This window comes from Cricetulus griseus, chromosome 5, assembly GCF_003668045.3.
Source record: "Cricetulus griseus strain 17A/GY chromosome 5, alternate assembly CriGri-PICRH-1.0, whole genome shotgun sequence".
NCBI lineage: Eukaryota > Metazoa > Chordata > Mammalia > Rodentia > Cricetidae > Cricetulus > Cricetulus griseus.
This window is the reverse complement of record NC_048598.1, coordinates 105068550-105093376: the sequence shown is the minus strand read 5'-3', so window position 1 is coordinate 105093376 and position 24827 is coordinate 105068550. Positions and strand designations below refer to the sequence as shown.

At 39.7% G+C, this 24827-nt stretch overlaps 1 protein-coding gene and 1 non-coding gene across 10 annotated transcripts in view; both read right to left on the bottom strand.

Annotated features, from left to right (window-relative positions):
* Rps6ka5 (ribosomal protein S6 kinase A5) overlaps positions 1-24827 on the bottom strand; it is a 156887-nt gene that overhangs the window by 76954 nt on the left and 55106 nt on the right. For 7 of the 9 annotated variants that reach the window (XM_027419112.2, XM_027419114.2, XM_027419113.2 and 4 more), the window contains one exon: positions 14740-14958. In XM_027419112.2, coding sequence (XP_027274913.1) covers positions 14740-14958 — 219 coding nt within the window. Of the gene's footprint in view, positions 1-14739; positions 14959-24466; positions 24543-24827 lie in introns of all 9 variants that reach the window. The other 2 variants (XM_035445132.1, XM_035445131.1) reach the window with 1 other exon arrangement.
* On the bottom strand, positions 9202-9308 carry LOC113836189. Its single transcript, XR_003486179.1, has one exon. It is a non-coding gene; the product is annotated as a U6 spliceosomal RNA (small nuclear RNA).

Genomic DNA, 24827 nt, shown 5'->3' with positions numbered 1-24827 from the left:
ACTTCATGAAGATGTGTCTGTTTTGCCTCACCTGCCTAAGGTACCTGATTGGTTTAATAAAAGGCTAAAAGGCCAATAGCTAGATAGGAGAGAATAAGCGAGACTTCCAAGTAGAGGGAGGAACTCAGGGTTATGATCTGGTGTGGCAGCAGATGCCAGAAAGTCATGGTGGGAGTCACATATACAGAAATGGAAGAAAGGTCAAAAAGCCACATGGGAAAATGTGGATTAATAGAAGCAGATTAATTTAAATTATAAAAGCCAGTTGGAAACAAGCCTAAGCTAAAGAACAAGCTTTCAAGATTAACAGTAAGTCTCCAAGTCGTTATTTCGGTGTTGGTGGCCAAAAAGAAAGTTTGCTACAGAAACTCTAGGACAAGACTAGACCCAGAGGAATATAGGGGAAGGCTTTATAGGAATATCAGCTTGAGCCATATGGGAGGCACAGCACTGACCAAGAGCAAGTCCTCGAACACAAAAAAAGGGTGGTTAATATAGGACAAGTTCTTGAAAAATCCAGGTACTTCATGCAAACAGGGACTGTCCAATCCTGAATGGTTAATGTCTAAGCTTAGCTGGAGCATGTTTATTAGCTACCTTTAACGTGAGAGTCCAGTTTTCAGGAAGCGAGCCCTTGTTTGTAACTGTGTTAGTGGGGTAAGTTTCTAACTATTCTATTTTTAATTCTAGCAGTATTGTCTGAGTCCTGGGTTCCATGTATGTAACTGTTTGGCTTCACTGTGAAAACACAAAATAAGTATGAGAACTATGAAGTCCTTTCTCAACATCTAATCATTTTGCCCTTTTTTGGGTGGCCCTTGAATGCCTCACTGTCATCATTAACTCTGTTTTTTTTTAAGACAGGGTCTCACTATATAGCCCTAGCTGGCCTGGAACATAGTATGTAGATCAGGCTAGCTTTGAGCTTATAGAAATCTGCCTATCTCTGTATCCTTAGTGCTGGGATAAAAGGCATGAGATATAATGCTTGACTTGTGGTTAGTCTCTTTTCTCCCTCTATCTTCCTCCCTCCCCCACCCTGAGTGTGAGTGTGAGTGTGTGTGTGTGTGTGTGTGCGTGCGTGTGTGTGTGTGTGTGTGTGTGTGTGTGTGTGAGTGTGTGTGTGCAAATGCCTATAAGAGCTGGAAGCTGTTCTGGAACTGGAGTTGTGAGGTACATGGGTTTTGGAAGGGATTCAGGTTCTGCAATAGTACATGCTCTTAACTGCTGAGCAATCAATCTCTCCAGCCCTGGATGCGATTAGTATGGCTAAACAATGCTCCTTCTAGAATTTTGACTAAAATTTTGTTGTGTTTATGGGAGTAATTAACTCCAAACCCTTTGTCCCCCAAGTCAAGGAGCTACTGAAGTCTCCATTCAGAGTCTTAGCCTTCCAGGTATTAAGTAGCTAGGTAATTGACAACTCTCTTCTATACAATCATTTATTCCTTTGTTTGCAGAATCCTCCTCTTCTATAACCAAGAGCCACTCCATTGGCCTCAAACCCCCATTTCTACCTGTAACCCTATCATCTCTCAACTATATTTTGACCTCTTGGATGGTCTCTGGAGTGAAATACTTTATTTTTAGAAAGAAGGGATGAAATGAATGCAGTAGTGAAAAAAATGTACTTCTTTGATATTATATATATTAGCTGCAACTTTTTATCAATTGTAATCCAAATCCATTTTTAAAACTTTATTATTATTGCGTATGTGTTCAGTGTGTACATGCCACAGCACACATATGAAGGTCAGAGGACAACTCCAGATGCTATAACTAGCTCTAACACTCACACAGGACCATGTTTTCTTGAGCATCTGGTCACTCTGCCATATCTTCACCAAGTTTGGTACAGCTATTCCACAGTTTCACTGCAATTCCAATTGGACTGGTGGGCTTCAGAGCATAAGAACAGTAATAGGGAACACGGTATTTTTTTTAATCCAGTGAGCTGACTACCAAGGATGTACTGAAACTGAGGCTCTGGGGTCGTTACACCTCTTTGTTCATCAGGAGATCAAATGACTCCGGGTAAAACTGAAGCATGTCCACCAGGCAGTGAAACAACAAACCAGAGAGAAAAGGGCATTGCTGATATTGCTATACCAAGTTGAATTGTGAAGTTTTAATTCAAAGCAGAGCATTGAGCCAATTACAATGGCAAATATCTGTACTTCAGCACTCAGTAGGCAGGGGCAGAAGCATCTTGAGTTCAAAGCCAGCCTATATAACCTACCCAAGGTGAGTCTGAGGTATAAAGGTATAAAGTCTCATCCCAAGACAATGACAAACAGAAGAACATCAGAACCAGGCATTACAAGCAATTTCTGAGCCAGAGCCAAACCACTTGCTTCAAAATGGTCAGTGATATCATGAGGAGTCAAATCCTCATTGGCATCAAGACTGAGGGTTCTCAGCCCTTTAGTTCAGGAAAGCCTACCTTGACACTGGTCAGATCCCTATACTTCCTGAGCTAGGCATACACTACATTTCCCACTGAAGAGGCAATAACAAGCCTGAACTGAGTAAGTGCATCTGAGTGAAACTGCTATTAGAATTATACATGTCCATCTGCCTGGTGGACTTTTACCCAAGCCAGCTTATCTGCCCTGAGTAACTTTCCCCATAAAATTATGAATCCATCTGATTTTTAGGAATTTCCTCATAAGTCTCTACTGGCATTTGGCACAAGTTGCAAGCCTGAGTTGTTTCTTGTTTTGTCTGTTTGTTCTGGTTAAGCCAATGCTGGTTTTAGTTTCTTTATTATATGAACACTGTCAGGAATAGCATGTGATTTCTTAGATTTCATTCACAATTCTTCAGATTTTGCCTCTATGATTTTTATTAGTTTATACTGTAATCAACAACAAAATAAAATCACAACATGTATCGAGTAATATTGTCAGTACACACGATTGGCTACTGATGTTGGCACAGAAATAGCACCTTAATTCTCTAGAATCAGGGTCAGCACTCCTGAAAGGAACTAAGTCTAGTATCTGAGGCTTGCCTAAACACACAACTCACTGTTTCTGAGGCTAGCCTAAGAATATCAACTATAGACACTGGGCACTTATTTTATATAAGTTCTATTTAGGAAGAAAAAATCTGATCCACACAACACTATAAAGTAGGTACTATTAGAATAACATTACAGTATTAGAGAAAATTCAATGATTGTCAGAGATGAGTGGAACTTGGAGGTTAAATAAACTGCCCAGAGTTATATATCTGATCAGGTGGAGAATAAGGAGCAGCAGGCCTCCAGACTCCAGCACTGTTTTATATGCTCCCTGGCAGAATTCCCTTTCCCCTTCTCTGCTCTGCTATTTCTTCCCTTCTCAGAATGTTGGCCTTGCTAATTAATGTCAGAAAAGCTACCTGAAGATCAACTATTCTACCTTCCAATATTTAAATAATTCAGGCTATGTAATCCTACATATCTTGGCCATATAACTTCACTATCTTATATGCTTGTCCCAGTTAAATTTTTGAAGGCTCATCTGAAGTCAAAGAACTCTACAGCAGTAGGCATTCTATGGGGATTATATGCAGGATTTTTTTTCATTTCTTTTTCTTTTTTCTTTTTTTATTAGTTCAAATTAGGAACAAGCTTGTTTCACATGTCACTCCCTTCTCCCTCTCCCTCCTCCTCCCCCTTCCTCCCCCATCCTAACCTACCCCCACCCCATCCACCCTCTACTCCCCAGGCAGGGAAGGGCACCCAACGGGGGCTCTACAAAGTCCACCACATCATCCTGGGCTGGGCCTAAGCCCTTCTCCCTGTGTCCAGGGCAAGAGTGCATCCCTCCACGCGGGATGGGCTCTCAAAATATCTTCTTACACCAGGGAAAAATACTAATCCACTACCAGGGGCCTCCTAGAGTGCAGAGGACTCCTCATTGACATCCATGTTCAGGGGTCTGGATCAATCCTGTACTGGCCTCCCAGACAGCATCTGGGGTCGATGTGTTCCCTCTTGTTCAGGCCAGCTGTTTCTGTGGGTTTCTCCAACCTGGTACCGACCCCTTTGATCTTCATTCCTCCCTCTCTGCAACTAAGTTCCACAGTTCAGTTCAGTGTGTATATGTGGATGTCTGCCTCTGCTTCCATCAGCCACTGGATGAGGGCTCTGAGGCTAGGGCATCCGCAGCTGGACAGAGCAGATTTTTTTTTTAAGAGCTATGGTAAATACTGAGTTTTAAATCTTTATGGAGTCTTGGCTGGCCTGGTACTTGCTCAGGGTATCCTTGAATTCCTAACAATCATCCTAAAACTCAGCTTCCCAAGTGCTAAGATTACAGGTGTGTGGGCCACCATTCTCAGCTTCAATCTCTCTTTTTTCTTCCTAATGCTGTGCTAAGCCACAATAATCAGTGACAGATTTTAGGGCAGATTAATTCAAGGGCAGCAATTTGTGTCTTACAATGGTGACAACAGAGATATGTGTTCTTGGAAAAGAAACAAACAGATCTTGGCTTTTCCTGCAAGAATATTTGCAGCCTTGCAAACCTCTTTAACTTTAACTGAAATATTATCATTTTAATCCAACTACCTGTTCAAACAGATATGTGAATGTGCTACATTCACAGCTCTTACCAGGGATTAGAAGCTCACATTGTTTACAATCAAGCATCATCAAATGTTCAGTTGTGAGAAATATTATGTAACCCATTACAATAATACAATAGATACTATAATATACCCATCTTTCTTGTTATGCTATTATGGCTTTGGACAAAGTCAGAACAGTAGGAAGTTACAACCATGGGAAACATGGTTTTAGAAAATTGGTACCCTGTTTCCAGGTCCACAGTATGAGCCCTGGGGGATGCTCTCAAACTGTTCCTGTCTTTAGGAAGTTGAAAAACCAATCCATTACTCCATACAGTGATCCCAAATAAGGAACTTTTGAAGTTTCTCCTAGGATACAATGCCTCAACTATGGCGTGATAAAAACAAAATGAAGCAAACAATCAAAACAAAAGTTTAGCTTGCTACAACTTCAAACTTATCAAAACTCTAACAATACAAAGAATCTCCATGAATCCACTATGAAAACCCAACACACTTACATTTAGCTCATTTGCTGTGGAATTCTCCTCTGCTCTTACATATGTCTTTCCTGAACCAGCTAAAAACACTGCTCTCTACTCCTAAGGCTTCCCACAGGCATTCTCTCACATAACCACATGACAAAACATCCTTACCATATCTAGACTTGTTGACCAAATTGTGTCATTGCCCAATGTTCTGAAGTGACTTTATACCACTCTATAACCCAGCTCAAGATCACACAAGGCATTAGAACTTTTGTAACATATATGCAGAAGCTTCTGCCTTCCTTTTCTTGTTCCTGTCATGTCTGAAGAGGATACATTCCCAGTGTGGGCCAATCTTCAATGTGGGATGTTTTGTCATGATCAGAGGAAAGTAATAAACTCCTGGAACAAATACCAACAGACGATGGTATCTTCTTAGACCACATGGGAAGTACGGATTAGTTAGTTCTCCCAACACTAAAGTTAATTTTGATCATGTCATTAATTTAGAGTCATTAAAGTATTGATTGCCAAGTTGCTCCACTATAGTTACTATGTTTTTGCTTGTCATCAACTGGCAAACCATGAAGAAATGAACTGAGATTATGCAAAAATATCCTACTTCTCACTCAACTATCACCCACTCACTCTAGTGTGGAGTGGTGACTTTATAACTCCCTCTCTCCTCCTCTATGTCAGTATTATTCCACCAGGGAGAGCTTTGCTTCTGCCCCCATTACACTTTCTTCTTCACACCACAAGATGTTCCACTTCCATCTTGTACTTTTCCCAACTTCATTTTGATGCAGTTACACTGATGATCACTAGCTGCCAGGAATGGCACTAAGCATTTTACAGACATCATTTCATTTCAAAGTCAAACAGGAAAAGTGGGATAGCAAAGAGCTGGGGAGATTAGGTATTGCATCTGGCACTCTCAGCTAGGAAATGATCAAACAGTTTTCAAACAGCAACTTTTAAACAGGAAATGCATGTTTACAGAGGAGTAGAGAATAATTTCACTCAGTTACAGCACAGGTAGCAGAGCAGAACAGTAGGAGACTGAGTGGGAGAGGACACAGGCTGGACAGATTAGCCTGAAAGCCTGACTATGGAGTTCAGTATGTCATACCTAACCTTGACTGTCAATTCAATTGGATTGAGAGATGCCTAGATTACATTAACACCTCTAGGTCTTCCTATGCTGATATTTCCAACATGCACTAGATCATGAGGAATCTAATTATTAATCGTTAAATAATCCATTGATTAATTCAAAATCTAAATAAACTATTGGAAGGTAGTGCAAGGTGAGGCCTGGTTGGAGGAAATGTATCGCTGTGGTCATGCCTGTTACTGTTACCCTTCCTGTTACTGTTCTCTGCTTCCTGGATACTAGAGGTGAGGAGTATTTTTATACCACACCCTTCCACCATGATGTTAAGCCTCACTACAGGCTCAGATGAAATCGAGTTAGAAACAACAGACTGGAACTAGGAGCCAAAACAAACTTGTCCTCCTTTTAAATCCAGTTGTCAGAGAGACAAAAAACAAAATCTAATTAATATGCATAACACTCATTCCAAGTTAATGAAAATGGGTGGGCTACTTTAAGCAACAGAGTGACCCAAAGGTGACCATATGGTAAGAAGACTTATTAAGGAGTAAAGAAGGGTAAACTGGGAAAGATAAAGGAGAGTAACAAAATAGACAATGCAGTTGTTTTTCACAATCTGCTGCCATTCCTGATACACCAACATAACACAGGAGCTAGACACACAGATGCCACGTTATTTCTCCAGATGCCAGCCATTTAGCTCAAGACATCTTATCTCTATCACAACGATGATGACACACCAATTCTTGTAGGGCTGCTTGCAAAGACTTACAAGCTGATATGTGAAAAATACCCAGCATAAATACTAAAACATCTAAAAGTGACTATGAGAATATTTGCCACATTCCTATCAAACCTGTCTCCTTTGTGACTCTGGAAAAAGAAATCTAAGATTTTCTGGCCTACAGACAACCTAGATTTGTACTGACATTCTCATTCTTAGAATATTTAGAGTAAGAAATTATTGACATAAATGTCTTCAAGACACATTTTATGCAGTTGGGCAGGTATTATTTGGTAGGTCAGAGTCCTAAAACTGGATTGCTGAGTCATAATATATTTACATACTGAATTTGGTAAATACTGTCAGTTTTTATTAAGTTCTTTCTCAAAAAAAAAAAAAAAAAAAAAAGCAGAAGCTGGGGTTGGTAAGATGGCCCAGTAGCTAAGAGGGCATACTGTTCTTGCAGAGGAGCCAAGTTCCATTTCCTGCTCCCACATGAGTCATCTGAGGGTTATCAGCCACCTAAAACTCCAGCTCTAGAGGGTCTGAATCCCTCACCTGTACTATTTGGGCACTACAGCCACATTCACAAACCCACAAACATATTCACATAATTAAAAATAAAATCATTAATTCTTAAAGGTTTAAGCCATTTATATTCAACATCAAAAGTGTGTCCTAAAAAAAAGTTATAACTCTTATTATTATCAATCTTAATTCCTTTTCCTATTGCTTTGATGAAATACTTTGACAAAGGCTACTTTAGGAAGACAGGGTTTAATCTGGTTCATAGTCCATAGTGGGAAAGTCAAGGTGTAGGAACTGGATGGTTACAACACATCCGGTCAGAAAGCAGAGAAGGAAAAATACATGCTGCTGCTCAGCTCACGTTTTACATTTATATAGTTTAGATTCCATTATGGAATGGTACCTTCAGTGGGTGTGTCTTCCCCTATCAACATAATCAATATAATTCCCCATAGGCACGTCTGGAGGCCCATCTTCCAATGAGATTCTGTCAAGTAGACAATTTACATCAACCATCACAATCAATATCCTTATTCACTGTCAACCTACAAGGCAGTCCCAAGATACAAATCATTTTAAAGTAAGGAGGAGAGTGGAAGAAAATCTGAATCTGTAGCAACTAGATCTGCCATTGCAGACAGAGAGAAGACAGTGATGAAGCTTTATGTGTAAGAGATTCTGTGCAGGCTCCTAGAAGAGAAGTCATCAAGAGTCTCACCCAAGGGTAAACTCTGTGAGCTACAATAACAGTCAGTCTAGCATGGCTGTTGCAATACTGGTACGAATGCTACAGTGACAACACATCACCTTCTGGTTGGATTTAAGGCCTGTTTCAGACAATGGAACTCTTGTTTAGTACTGTAAACCCAGCCATGAACCCATAGTTCCAAGGGGAGAACCTATTATTATTATTTTGCTAAAGAGACATAATACCCAACTGCCTCACTAATACCCATAGATTAGTGCAGCCCTCAGCAGAGGAGGGTCTTTTGTAGTGGACAGCAGTTAGATATTAAGACTCATAATTGGTTAAAGTACAGAGAAAGTGACTATGGAGTGCCCAGTTGTTAAAAGGACATGTATAGCACATACACCTCCCACTCCAAAACAAGGTCATCTGAACATGACATACCTTACAAACTCATGAACTCACTGCAACTGTGGCTACCCATGCAAGACTACAATCATCAAAACTTCATCACAAAATGGGTAAGAGCTTGAGACCACACCCCTCCCTAAAGGACTGAGTTAATGGTGCATGGGGAGAAAGGAGTGTCACTCTCTTTGGATGGCATAAAGCTCCCTAGTAAACAACCTTCTAACCAGGCTCATGCTAAAGCCCCATTTAAATTCAATGGGTCACATACATTAAAAGACATAAAAGTAAGAAGGAGGCTTACTGGGAAGAAGAAAAGTTTCAGTGAAAGAAGCTGGGGATAATAAGGAAGGTAATATGGGGAGGTGAGAATAATTAAATTCATTATATACATGTATGAAACTGTCACACAAAAAAACTCTTAAAAACAAGTAAGTAACCATACTCTACAGGGTTATTCTGAAGAACAGATAGCATATATCAGACTTTTCAAGTGTGTATTAAACAGATAATGGCCACTGCAAATAAAGTCACTATGAGTAAATAGTATTTTTATTAGGTTACAATGACACTTGTTCTCAACCAAAATTTTGTCTTTTAAGCATAGACTATTTATCCATTGGTACATGTCAAAACAAAAAAGTCAGGTTCAGCTATATTGTAACATCTTTTCCTTCTGGCACTCTTTTTTAAAAATATGGAATGCTTCACAAATTTGCATATCATCCTTGTGCAGGGGCCATGCTAATCTTCTCTGTATCGTTCCAATTTTAGCATATGTGCTGCCAAAGCAAGCACTCCCCTGGCACTCTTAACATCTCTAGCAAGAAGCCCTTGTATTAGAGCAAAGGAGCAAAGTGGATAACTCCCTCATTGAGAGGGAGCAGACATTTCCTTTTGGTAGAGCACACTTATAGGTTTTCACAGCCTTTGTACACACCACCTAATCTTGTATCCAGAAACCTCCCCACTATTCTCAAGTTCATTCGCTTTTATGAGCAAGTGGAGAAAGGCCATGGGTTTAAAGTACTGCAGAGAACTGCAGAACAGCCTCCGCTCTCCACTGCAGCTTCTCACTGCTGATGCAGCGGAAGAACCACAGGTGGAGCCAGAGAGCTGCTTCAGGGCGGCTCGCTCACAGCTCCATAAACCTACTGTGGGAGGGCGAGCAGCAGAGCTGACAGGCCAACTGCCACCTCCTGCTTTCAAGGAAAGCCTCTCTTCTGCTTTCACTCTCCAGTCACACACACTACCCTTTCTCTTTCAAGTTTCCTGTGCTCCCACTTCATACAATGACACCTTACATTATCACAGCTCTTCACAGCCACCACAGAAGGACTTCTTCTCAGACTTGAGAATTAGACAGGCAGCAGTTCCTGTCTGTTCTGCCACATTAGTGACTACAATGCACAATGAACCATTGTTACCATCTCATCAAGCATCAACACCTTTGCAATTTCTGAGATGAAACTAACCCTCAAGAGTGAACTTTAACGTCTTAAACATCCAACTCGCACTGAAATAACACATGAGGACAGAACTGTCTGCAAGACTGACAGAGCCTTCGTTAAAAATGTTCCTTGGCAGCAGCCTTATTGTGGGGGACCGAATATCGGGTCCCAGGTTCTGGCCATCATAAACAGCAGTGGTGCCAGGAAACTCCCGCCACTATTGTATTGTTAATGTCAGCAGGGATACTTTTGTTTACCATGGCCTCAGGATAATATGCCTCCTTATTTGCATATCTATGCACCTAAGCATCAGTATAGACCTGCACCTGGGCAGAGGTATGTGAGTAATGTATGAGGACAGAAGGTTAGGAGAGAAGTGGGCGAGAGGAGAGAGAACAAAGAGAGAAATGGTTGCCTCATAGTATTAGCAGGATGGTTAAGAGACACCAGAAAAGATGGCTAATAAAGAAATGGCTCTAGTTCTACAACATGGAACTGAGAGTTCTCTGAAGATGACAAGATGCCTGTGTTTGGTCTTTATCGCCATTGGGTTCCTCAAAGCTTCCAGGTCCACACATCCCCACTCAGGTAGAACCTCATGGTCTAAGGCTGAGACATGCTGGATCACGACACCTTATAAATACACCTGTAATTTGCTTCTTTAATGTCTGATGAATCCCACTGATTAACTTGACTGATTATTAAAGCCAAAGATCTGTTGGTGTTTGAAAAAAAGTCACCATTTTCAAGGACTACTAAAAAAGAAACTGATTTGTACAGACTATTTCCCACACAAAATTCCAACTTCTATTGAAATAATATGAGTTCAAAAAGAGAGAACAGATTAAAATGTTTTTATATTTCTTATATCAACACAGGTAGAAAGTTATAAAAGAGAAGGCTATCTTTGTGAAAGCTGCAAGAAATATAAAGGGGAAACTCCTCTCTCTCTCTCTCTCTCTCTCTCTCTCTCTCTCTCTCTCTCTGTGTGTGTGTGTGTGTGTGTGTGTGTGTGTGTGTGTGTGTGTGTGTGATGTTATACAGTTAAGATAAAACAAAGGGGCCTAAAGACCTATTAATGCTATAGAGCAAGATTTTAAACTCAAATGTGATTTAACAGGACTGGAGAGATGACTCAGTAAATGCCTTGCTATTAAGTTAAGACTTGAGTTTAATCCCCAGAACCCACATAAAAAACCAGATATGGAAGCACACACCTGTTATCCTAGAGCTGAGGAAGCCAAGACAAAAGAAACCCTATGGGGCCTTTTGAATCTCCAGTTCAGTCTAACTGATGAGATCCAGGTTCAGTGAAAGACCCTGTCTCAAATATAAAGTGGTGATAGATTATGGATGATACCTAATGTCAACAACCTCTGGCTTCCACGTGAGAGCACATGCATGCATGTGTAACATACATACTTATGCATACACTTTCAAGAGATGGGTTTAGAGCAAGAGTCATCAAATAATAATTCAGAGAGCAGATCTAGTCCACTACCAATTCTTTAAGTAAAATTCTACTGGAACTGTACTATGCCTTTTTTGTTTACTATAATCTATGGTCAAAGAGACTGAAAAGCCCACAAAGCTTAAAATAGTTACCATCTGGTCTTTTGCTGGTCAGAAAAAGTACTGCCTACTGATTTAGAGAATGGGAGATAGAATATAAACAAATGAGAGATAATTATAATTAAAGCTTATTGTGGGAAGCAATCATACATGCTCAGTTTCTGTTAGAAATGCTAGTCTATTCCATAACTGGCTACTAAAAACAAATGTCACAGATAGCATCTGGTGAGATACTACTATCATTATAATTATCTTATTTGGAGAAGCCTGTGCCAACCAAGCAAATTTTATCCCCTTGGAGTAAGCCCTGTCAAGCATTCTGCAGTGAGCCATGATTTGATGTTAGCCTAGATTTGAATATCTAAAACATCCTGAAAAGCAGCAGAGATGGCTATAAATCTCCTTGAGTTAAATGTGAAGGAAAATAAGAGATACAGAAGTCACAGAAACTGAACAATATGCCCTAGAGTAGGCTGACAAGGAACAAGGCAGTAAGGTCTCAAGGTGTAAAATTAGTTTAAAAAAAAAAAAGTAGAACCCTTCAGCTATATGATACAGTAGGTGAGGTTTACAATACCACAAGTAAAAAGAAAATGTTCAAACACTCTTGAAGATCTCAGATGCAGAGCCCTACAGGTAAAGACAGGCCATCTTCTTGAATATGACTAACCAGTGTCATCAAAATGTCAGTTTGCACAAAGTTAATTTTTTAATTTAAAGAAATCCCAGTAAAACCCATTAACAAGTTTTTCCTCCCTCTAGAACAAGGCATTTGATTATAAAGCTCATGTTGAAAAATAACAGGAAACAGCCTTCCATAAAGTTCTGGTATCAGCAATAAAAACCAAGGGTTGTTGGAGAACTGGCATTACTGAATACTAGAATATACTGGAATGCCCACATAAAGGCATTCCAGTAAGGTGCTCTGGCATTATTCATTAAGCCAAACAGAAGAGAATCCAAATACATATGAGACAATCATAGATGAAAAGAGCTGCCATCTCAAGTCAGGGTGAAGAATGAGCTTTTCTCTCAATAATGCGGGCAAACTGAGTAGCCATCTAAAAAGCTGAATCCTTATTTCTTGTCATATTCAAACAAAAACTCAACTTGGATGAAAGTTTTCCAAACAAAAGCAAGAAGCATGAAAATACTAATGAAAAAAGAAACCAGCTAATTCCTTTATAAACTTAATAGAACAGAAGGTCTTTCAATTATGACTCAAAATTGAGACCACAAATTTTAAAAATAAATTCTACTATATGTAAAATTCAATTTGTTTGATAAAAAGCATTGTAAACAAGGTTAAAAAGTGAAAAGTGGGGAAAAACTTATCACAAATGTCTAATCATCCTAGGAGATCCTAGAAACTGAGAAGAAATGAGCAAAGAGTACAAATAAGTAATTCTCAAAATACATAAACTCAGAACATATTATGGCTCTTAGGAATAAAAAAAGATGCCAGCCTCAGGAGAGAAAATAAAAAGTTGATCCTACAATGACACACTGTTCCTCGTTTAAAAGATGCACAAATATCTAGAAATTTGGAGATACACTCTGCATAGAACCACACACACACATGCAATGGAAGGGTATTTGACATAAACATAGATGGTTAAAATACAGATTCTGCCTAAATGATTGTTCTACAAAACTTGAAAATAATACATGTGTAAATTAAACCCTGAAGGATCAACATAAGACAAAACTACAAACAACTTAAGGATTCAGTCATAACTACACAAGAACACAATGGAGTGGAATGGAGTACTACACAGAAATTTAAAAGACCAAGGAAAATCTTTATGAATTGATATGAAGTTTACATAACTTGTTTTGTTATATTAACCATGTTTTAATATGCTAAAATCATAGTGTTTCAACACACCACACAGAACATATTTACTTTTAAGGGGAAAAAACAGATAATGATGAAGGACTCATATAGTCATCTACTAATCCAATTTTAGCATTCTGAATTAGTAACAACTAGGTAACACGTTTCTCCTAATGCTTTACAACATGAAATATTATTACTGTATAGTCCAGACCCAAATGTCTAACTTTAATATATCTAGCCTTTATATCTAACTTCCCAAATACTGAAATTCAGTAGAAGTAAAAACAATCCAAAAGACAGAGGCAAGGAAGATTTCCTGGGCTGGACAAACAGTTTGTAATTTGTTATGTCTGAATACAGACTCTTTGCAGTTCCCTCTCAGCAGGATATAAATCTAGGCTGATGATGTGTTGACAGAAAGACTGCTTGGTTCCTGGTGGAGCTGTGCAGCCTCCACCACTCCACTCTCAGCAGTCTTCCTGTGCTGCTTTCAAGAAGCAAGTGTGAAGCTAACTTGCTGAACTAAGGGATGGGAAGCCACACTGGAAAGAAACAAGGCAGCACAGCCAACAAGAGCACCAATTGTCAGATATGAAACTCTATCTACCATGGATCTTCTGAGCTGGATCTTCTGACCCAGCTAGCTCTTCTACTACATTGCATGTAAGTGACAACAGCCTAAAGCAGCAGAGAAATGCCCTTCCCAGCTCCCCAGAGACTTAAGAAAATAAATCATTGTTTAGCTACTCCATTCTAGGTGGTTTGTTTGATAGCGATAGATAAATCCAACAACTGAGTATAGAGTAAAATGAAAACATATTAGTTAGGAAATGTCTTACTCACTGTTCTATTGCTGTGAGAAGACATCATAACCAAGGCAACTCTTATAAAAGAAAGCATTTAATTGGGGGCTTGCTTACAGTCTCATAGGTTTAGTTCATTATCATCACAGCAGGGAGTATGGAAACCATACAAGCAGTAACTGAGAGTGCTACATCCTGATCCAGAGAGAGAAAGAGAGACAGAAAGACAGACAGAGACAGAGAATGGGCCTAGCTATTGGCTTCCATAGCTGTCCCCTGTCAGCCCAAACCTGCACACTCTTGAGAACTAAAGAACAAATTAGAGCCCTCGTGGCCATCAAGTTCCTTGCATTGCATGGATGCACACTGAATAATCGGGGAGTATTGAACAGAGGCATACAAATTTCTTCATGCTGCTGGTGGTGGTGGGGTCTCATTTCCAAAGCCAGATGATAACAGAAATACCACCAACAAAGAGAAGAATTTTCTAAGTCCAAACTATGTAGCCTACAGACCTAAAGGAAAATGTTCTCATAGAGAGTATGACGACAATGGACACTTACCTAAGATGAGATGAAGTTTGGTCTCTGTCTGGAAAGCATAATGCAATGTCACCAAAAATGGCGACTGTCTAATGTGCTCCAGAACTTGTCGTTCTGTCCTTGTATGCTCTGTAGTTTTAGCCTTTTGAACTATTGTTGCCTTTTTCAAGACTTTCATGGCATACAGCTTCCCAGCATCATGGCCGCTTATTTTACGAACTAGAAATACTTTCCCATACGCTGAAAAAGAAAAGAAAAAGTTTCCATAAGCTGAAGAAAAAAAAAAAGAATTAAAATGACACATTGGCAAAATAGTAGTTTATGGAAATAAAATGAATGCACCCAGCCAACACACATATAAATACTCTTTCAAGGGAAAAGCATGTTTAGTGCTATTTCAAATGGTTCTTTAATAATTTCTTCAGCCTTTCACCAAACATGTTTCTAGGTCTAACCCCGGTATTTACATATTTAGCCACTGCTGCTGAAGTTCTGCTTTCACTCTAAATGTTGTTCTCTTCTCAATATTTTTAGGTCTGAGAAACTATCTGTTACTATGGTCAGCTAACCACAGTCCAGTTTAGCAACAAGCAGGACATTTTTCGACGTCAGATAAAACCTTGAGCTACATATTTGCTATTGGATTTCCCTCTTTTTTTTCCTTCCTTCCTTTCCTTTTTTATTTATTAACTTCTTTTTATTTTAAGAAAGGGTTCAATATGTGCCCCAGCCTGGCCTTGGCCTCCTATCCTTCTAACTAAGGCTCCTGAGGTCTGAGAGTCCAGGTGAATGGCATTGTTTCCAGTCTCCAAATGTTTTCTCTTGCTCTTCCATCTGCACTGTGGTGTGTGTGTGTGTGTGTGTGTGTGTGTGTGTGTGTGTGTGTGCATGTGTGTGAGCACAACTGTTCACATGCATAAGGTGCTCACAAGTTCACATCACGGATCTCTACGACTGTTCTTCCACCTTATTCATTTAGCCAGTCTTTCAATCAAAACCAGAAGTCACCAATACAGCTAGATTTGCTAACCAGCTTTCTCTGGGAGTGCTATGTCCACCTTCCAATCCTGCTGGAACCAGGCATTTATGTGGGTTCTGGAGATCCAGACTCTGGCCCTCACACTTGCATGCTAAGCACTTTAACACTGAGCCATCTCCCCAGTCCTTCAAAGCAGTTCTTAGTAAGAGTCCTATTCAGACAAGTAAGTGAAGTACTTCAGGTATTCCTCTGTATTTCTTCTTTTAGAACCAAAGAAATATAAACATTGTATAAAACAAGAGATCTTTACAGTTAACAAACATTAAAATACCCAAAACTGGAGGCAGTATGGACAGAAACCCCTTTAAATCTCTAGTCAGAAATAATTTATGGCTCCCTGGGTCATTCTCATCATGTTTCATAAGTGAAGGCCGTGGGAGGCACAATCCTGTATGTGGTATTGCTCCTCCAAGTTGAGGAATTAGTGAACCTTGTGGGAAGAGCAGCTTCCTTGATTTCCCCAAGGAGAATAAGGAGGTGGGGGGGGGCAGGAAAAGAGAAGGAGGAAGAAGAGGAGGATGAGCAAGAGAGAGCAGGAAAGGAGGAAAAGCGGGAGGAGGAGGGTTTTGAAATTCAAATGTGTCTTGGAATGGTTACACTCAATTCTATTTCACGAACTAAAAGCTTTACTCAGACCACTTCAAGGTAGGCTCAGTTTTGAACCAGGTCATGGCTACTATTACCTTGCTCACAGCTCCCTGTATTGAGCCCATAATTCTATTATCATCCACCTATTGGAGTAAGAGAGCTTTATGGGAAGGGCTCTCCACTCTGTGATTCAGTTCTGTTCTTTAAGAGCTAGATCAGTGCTGACCCTTGATATGCCACAGATCAATGCTAGATTAGACCAATCTTTCGGAAAAGATTCCAACACTTGAGATGGAATAGCCCATGCCAGCCTCTCAGCTAAACACACCCTTCTACATACCAATTCACTTAATCCTCACCAGTGAAGTGTACTTTCGGTAGTTCTATTTCAGAGATAAGGAAAAGAGTTCAGAGCAATTAAGCAATTGGCCAAAAGACTTGATCTGGAGAAAGATAAACAAAGTAACAAGTGTGTGGAGAAGAGCTAGCCCCATTCCAGTCTACTGCCTGAGGTGGCAAAGGAGTATTCTATCCCCAGGATTCTGGCTCATGAGGCCAAGAAAAAAAAGGGGGAGCTCCACTGTATGGCTTCCTCCTTGCTCCACCACTCCCTTTCTCTCTCTTAGAAGTTCCCAGGATAATTATGAAGACATTTTCAAGAGAGGGTTAAAAAGTTTAAAAAGCAGCAGCAGCAGCAGCACAGTTCTAATTCAAATGCAAGTAGTAACTTCCAGGATCACCCTATCTGTATATGAATAAAAAAAACAAACTCCTCCTGAATGCTAGAAACCTGACTTTCTAGATTATCATAACCCAGTGTGATAAAATGTTTAGCATACACTGGAAGACAAGAAAGCTTCAGAAAAGTTTGTGTTACATTTCAGGATGTGTGATAATTACAGGTTGAGATCTCAGAGAGGCTGAAGTGAATCAAGAAAGAAAATTACAACTTTCAGGATCTAACAGATCAACCTAAAGAACGCAACTGGAACAGCATATTCTGTACAGCAGCAATGAAACCAAGATAGAAACCATTCTAATGAGATGTACTTTATCTTCCAACAGAGGAAGCCACTATACAAACTGAGGATGAAGTAAAGTCCTATACAGGCTGTCCTGGTGCTTCCATGTTCCTTACAAACATACATACACAGTACCTACCCCCTACTTACTTTCTCCCTGATGCCAGTCTCTAGAATGCTATGGTCCTAGAAGTTATGAAATCTATCTAGTCTCTGAAATGTAAGAATCATTTCTACATCACCAAAACACCCAGAACAGCCTCTTCCAGACACACTATATTTGTCTGTAGCAAAGAATGTGGATCCTATGACAGATACAGGGTTCTAGAAGCTCCTAAAATGAAGTACTTGCCAGGTACCTTAGACACATTAACCTTTTCAGTTCTTAAAACATCTTCCTAAGAGGGGTTGCATGATCATCTCGGTTAATAGAAGAGAAACTCAAGTACAGAACAACTGCTGACTCATTTATGATCACAGTTACCCAGATGGCCCAACTTCTAGGTGCACATGCTTAGCTCTACTTGTGCTGAGTCCCTTAAACTGAGTGATCTTATCAGTAAATAAGTAAGAAACCAGATGTTAAACAGAAACCATTCTAACAGTGCAACGAACCCAGTGTTACTGCTTTTGAGATAAGAAAACTTTGCAAGGCAGCCTATTATTTCACTGATGATCAGCTCTAAATGGTAGAAAATGTTATTCATACTGAGTAGACACTGCTTTGTTCTTAATATTCTTTGCTGGTGTTTCTGTACCATCTAGATATAGATAGATAGATAGATAGATAGATAGATAGATAGATAGATATACACACACACATAAGAATGCTATTCTTTTTTAAGGTAACTTTTCAAGTATTTAAAATCAATAGCATTCAATCTCTCTATTCTTTAAGCCAAGCTTAAAGTAATATGATCTTAAGACCTTACCATTATGTGTGTTCACTGATGTTTTCTGTTTGTTTGTGAACACTGTTTCATTCATTCCTTTCCTGTATCTTTTTTTCCAAAGCTGTATTTCACTTCAGACAAGCATAAAATAGCACAGGATGACAATGTACATTGGCAAATAACATGAAATCATCATTATTGTCATATGTATTTGTTTCTCTCCTTGCTGCTGTGAAAAAAAATGCCCAACAAGAGCAACAACTCCAATAGGAGTTTACTGTGGCTCACAGTCTGAGTGTACAGTTCCTCATGATGGTGAAGGCATGACAACAGTACACTGAGATAGCCTAGACTGAAGCTTATGGAATGGCACCATCACATCTTATAACCCACATTTTCGTTTAAACAAAAACAACCAAGTATACTAGTGACTTTTCTATTATTGTGATAAAACAAATTATTATAAGAGTTTATTTGGCTTATGGTGCCACAGGGCTAAGAGTCTGACATGGCGGGAGGTACAACAGCAGCACACAGAAGGTATGAGTTCAGCAGTTCATACAGAAACTGAGGGCTCACTTCTCCAGCTGGCAGCAGGAAGCAGAACGAACTAGAAATGGTACAGTCCTTAAGCTCTCAAAGCATCCAACAGTGACACACTTCCTCCAGCAAGGCCACACCTCCCAAACCTAGCCAAACAGTGCCACCAACTAGGGACCACATATTTAAATGCCTGAGACTATGGAGAAATTTTATCACTCAAATCACCACACCAAGAAAGAAAACACATTCAAAATGTTTTGCAGTGTTGGGAAATTTACAAAATTTTTGGATTCATTTACCATTTTATTTGTAAAATTTGAATTTATTAAAATGTTCAAATAGAGTCTGGGGAATTGGCTCATCAGGTAAAAGATTACTGCACAAGCATAAGGACCTGAGTTCAAATCCCCAGTACCTATGAAAAACATGGGTGTGGCCAGGCATTGTGGGGAGACTAGACAGGACCACCAGGGATTGCTGTCTTCTGCAATCCAGCTTCAGAGAAAGACTCTCTCTCAGAGGAATCAGGTACAGAGGGATAGAGCAAGATATCCAATAGTCTCCTGTGGCTTCTACAAGCACACAAGGGAAGGGAGGGGTACATGCACCAACACACATACTCACATATGCATGTATGTATATATTATGTATGTATATATATTTATGTATATATGCAAAATTGATAAATAAATATATGTTCAAGTAGTCTTTAACTTTAAATTTGAATTAAATTTGTTTAAAAATATTCTTATAGTCTACCTATAAATGTATCAATTCTCAAGGTAGTATGTTTAAATATAAAATGCCCTACCTAAGATTGTGTGCTGAATACTTAGTGGTCAACAGATGGTTGTACTCATGGTGGAAACTGCAGGAGGTAGGGACTAGCTGAAGAAGTTTGGAGGTATTATACTTGGTCCCCTGTCCGTTCCTCATTCCTTACTTCCTGTCTGCTATGAGGTGAATGGCCTCTATCATCTGCTCCCTCAACCATGATGTATTTACTGTCCCCACAGGCATAGGCCCCCCCCAAAAAAAGCAATGAAGCCAAGACTAGGGAATCAACAAAGCCAAAAAGACTCTGAAACTGTAAGTCAAATAAACAACTTCTCCCTTTGTATTGTTCTTTAATCATAGCTACAGAAACTTACATAACAATGAAGTAAGCAAGTGTGATTAAAGATACGTAAACGTTACATGTTTGTTCACATGCATTCTTTTGAGTGAAGAGCTTACAGGTCATAAAAGGGTAAGGGCCACTCTTTGAAAAGCCTCTGGCTTATGTCCTTTATAATGTTGTTGAACCTGGACATGCTATTCTCTCTGGGATTCCAATGCTACAACAACCTGGAGACCCCTGTTCCTGTCACTCAAAATCTGTCCAATGCTCTTTAGAACTACAAACGTCTTAATTAAGATCATATTAAACTATGTTTTTTAATAAGCAGCAGAAATTCTAAATGACTTCCACTTGGAATCCCCAAGATCGCATTCTTTCTCTAAGTGAACCTGCAGAATCAACACCTGCCTGAGCCTATTTCATTATATGCCACCTGTCACTGAAGTTTGCTTCCCTACAGGTTTACAATTTTTGTATATGCTGTTCTGTAGTACACTATCATTAAATATTACATAACCCACAGAAATTGAATATGAGAAAAATGGGGCTGATTGTTCTGAACCGATTAGAAAAAGGAACTTCTAAAATATTAGGTGTGGAAAAGACCAAGAAAAAAATCTAAATCCAAGATGCCTCTGCAGTCAGATTACTTCAAATATATCTAGTTCTGACTCCACTCCAAAGAATCTAAAACTGTGGCTTTTCGATGAAGCACTACATGTGTGACTTTTAGCAAATTAAACCATTATGAGCCAGTTCTCAAAATCATATTCCTACAGCTAAACTTTGGCAACGAGTGCATATGGGTACATTTTAAGTGAAAAAAAAAAAAAAAACAGTGTTCCAAGAAATATACAGAACTATCCTTCTTTTATGATTCCTGCTTTCTTTGACTAATCACAAGTCTCAATTACATCAAACAAGAGACCGTCTACTAACTAAAGAACACTCTACTGTTGAAATGTAATCCTCTCCTCCTCCTGGATTATTAAAGTCTTTTAAGGCTAGGCACATCAATTTTTCAAGTTATGCTTCTCAGCTTGCTTTCATCCATAACCTGATAAACACATCTTTTGTGCTGTCATCTAACTTAAAAAATACCCTGTGTGTCAAAACATTCCATTCTTCATTGTTCTTAAAATTCAGAGTATCTTTAACAGAACCTCAGAAGTTTTAAGGTAGCTGGCTTATCATCTCACTCCCTACCTTGACGAGTTTTATTTCTGCAGACCCTGGTTCACTCTTCCTTTTCTGACTTCTCAGACAAGCACAACACTTATTCTACAATCTCATAACCCAATGCATTCCTTTCATAAAAAATAACCATAATTGTGTTTTTACATTTAATTCTATGAGTACTTCATTGACTTTCCACAACTCAATGAATTAACAAAATCCCAGATGAGGTATGACTTTACTTACTTTTTCATTAGCAAATAGCTCTGGAACTCACATATCATAGAAATCCAATACTAAAATCTGTATCAAAATTTCAACAAAATTCTTTACAGACCTTGAAAGAACAATACACAGCTTCATATGGAAAAACAAAAAAGCCAGGAAGCTAAAAACAATCCTATACAATAACAGCACTTCTGGAGGTATCACCATCCCTGATGTCAAGCTGTACTACAGAGCTTTAGCAGTAAAAACTGCATGGTACTGGCATAAAAACAGACACATTGATTAATGGAATCAACTGGAAGACCTAGACGTAAATCCATACACCTATGGACAATTGACTTTTGATAAAGAAGTCAGAAATATAGCAAAAAAAGGAATCATCTTCAGCAAATGGTGTCAGGCTAACTGGATGTTGGCTGGTAGAAGAATGCAGATAGATCAATATCTATTACCTAGCACAAAATTCAAGTCCAAGTGAATCAAAGACTTCAACATAAAAACCAGATACACTGAATCTGATAGAAGAGCAATCGGGGAATACATATGAATACATTAGCACAGGAGACAACTTCTTGAACAGAACACCAAAAGCACAGGCACTGAGATCAACAATTAATAAATGGGATCTCATGAAACTGAGACGATTCTGTAAGACAAAGGACATTATCATTAGGACAAAACAACCACCCACAGAATGGGAAAAGATTTTCACCAACTCCACATCTGACAGAGGGCTAGTTTCCAAAACATATAAAGAACTCATGAAACTAACTATCAACAAATTAAATTAACCTCATTTAAAAATGGGATACAGATCTAAACAGAGAATTCTCAACAGAGGAATTGCAAATGGCCAAGAAACACTCAAAGAAATGCTCAACATTCTTAGTTATCAGGGAAACACAAATCAAAAAAAAACTTTGAGATTCCATCTTACACCTGTTAGACAGCCAAGATAAAAAATACAAGTGATATCTCAAGTTAGTGGAAGATGTGTAGCAAGGACTCTTTTACAGTTGGTGCCAGTGCAAATTTGTACAGCCACTTTGGAACTCAATATGGTGGTTTCTCAGAAAACTGGGAATCGATATACTTCAAGACCCAGCAATATCACCTCCAGACATATACCCTAAAGGAAGCCCCATCCTACCACAAGAGCCCTTGCTCAACTATGTTCATAGCAGTTTTATTCATAATAGCCAGAAAATGGAAACAACCTAGAAATGGAAAAACAAAATGTGGTACATTTTCACAATGTACAGCTGTTAAAAACAAAGACATCATGAAATCTGCAGGCAAATGGATGGAACCTGGAAGAACTCATCCTGAGGGTGAGATAACCCAGACCCAGAAAAGACAAACACAAGATGTACTCTTATAAGTGGACAGTAGCTATAAAGTAAAGGATAATCATGCTACGGTCCATGGACCCAGAGCAGCTCAATAACAAGGAGGACTTAAGGAGATGCAAGGTTCCCCCTGGGAAGGGAAAATAAAATAGATTTTGCTGGTGGAGTGGGGCTGGGTTGGGCTCGGAACAGGAGGGATCACCTAGGGCGATGGTTATTGGGAGAAATGACTGGAATTGGGGGGCAAGGTGGAAACCTAGTGCAATGGAAAACTCCAAGGAATCCATGACAGTAACCCTAGCAAAGACCCCTAGTAATGGGGGACATCAAGCCTGAAGCAGCCATCTTCTGTAGCCAGTCAAGGCCTCAAGTGGAGGGACTAGGACACAAATGCAGCCAACCTTCAACTTAGTTTGTCCTGCCTGCAGTGTTCTGGGACCAGAGCCTAGCAAAATCCTCATCAGAGACCAGAGAGACTTCATCCAGAAGCCAATGGGAGCAGAGGAAGAGTCCCACAGTCAAACATGAGACAAAGCTTGAGTAGTCCTGTGGAGGAGGGGGAGGAGGAAGGATCAGAGGAACCAGAGGGGTCAGGGACACCAAGAGAACATGGCCCACAGAATCAATTGACTGGGACTCATGGGGGCTTGCAGAGATCAGGGAGCCTGTCCCGGTCTGACCTAGGTCTTCTGCATATATGTTATGGCTGAACAGCTTGGTGTTCTTGTGGGACTTCTAATGGGGGCTGCTTCTGACTCTTTTGCCTACTTATAGGACCCCTTTCTTCCTACTTGTTTGCCTTATCTAGACTTGATGTGATGGTATATACCTGGTCTTATTGTAGCAGATCATGCTGTGTTTGTTTGATGTCCCTGGGAGGCCTACACTTTTCTGAGAGGAGATGGGGGAGCATGGATCTGGGGGAGAGGGGAGATGGAGGGGGAGAGACTGGGAGAGGGGAGGGAAGGGATACTGTTGTTGAGAAGTAAAATGAGAGGAAAAAATCCAATGTAAGTGTGTGAAAAGAAAAAAATGAATAAAAAAACAAACCAAAAACAAGCAGACAGGACAATAGCCAAGAAAGAGCTATCTAGAGTGTTTCCAAAGTGTCTGTTGATGACTTTGACTTAGTTGAAAGTGGGTCTTTATTTAATAGAAGATTTTGTGATCTAGATCTGTAGCACTGAGCAATAGCTGGACATTTTAGGAAGAAAAATGGATTGTCATGAAGTAATCCTCTTTAATTCTGGTGCTAAATCTGAGTTCCTGCTACATTCTATGGTGAAAGTGACCTCAGGAAACCTAGCTGCAGGCATTTTAGAACAGGAAAATCTTAACCCAGTGACATCTATATATAGCCTCTGCTTGTACTCTGCTACAACTATGTAAGAACTAATCACAAGGCCTGGCCATACACACACTTCTCACAAGCTATTCAAATTGGAAAAAGGGACGCTTCCAACATATAACATGGCTTGGCACAAGCTCCCAGCTTTAAAAATCAACCCACCTGTCCATACCCATCTGCACCCTGCTGTCTTGGTCACTCTTCTGCTGATGGGATAAAATACCCTGACACCAGAAGCTTAAGAGATGAAGGTTTCCTCTGGCTACCAGCTCATGGTACAGTCCATCTCGACAGGAAAGTCAAGGCAGGAGGTCTTGAGGCAGCTGATCACATTGCAATCACACTCAAGAAACTAAGTGCAAGGAATGAATGGATGCTGCCAATATCCTTCCTCCATTTATTTGATCCAGGATCCTAGACAGGCAATGGCGCCACCACTCACCCTGTGCAGGTCTTCCAATCAGTGCAGTCAAGACAATTCCCCACAGGCAGACCCAGAGGTCATCTCTCAGCTGAATCTAGATTATCAAGTGGAAAATTAGTGCTGATCACTACAACTGCTGAACCTCAATCCCTCAAGGTAGTTGCAGAACTGGGTGGGGCCAAAAAAGTACACTCCTTGAACTCCCAACTTTCAAATGTCATCCTTACTGCACAACTTCATCCCTGCTCACTGTACACAGTAACACAAGGGCAGTGACACATTAGAGCCCATGTAAAATGACTGCCACTGAAGAGGATTCTTAGACAAGTGGTTTCACTTCAGTATTACTGCAGTACAGTCTGTGCAAAAAAAAAAAAAA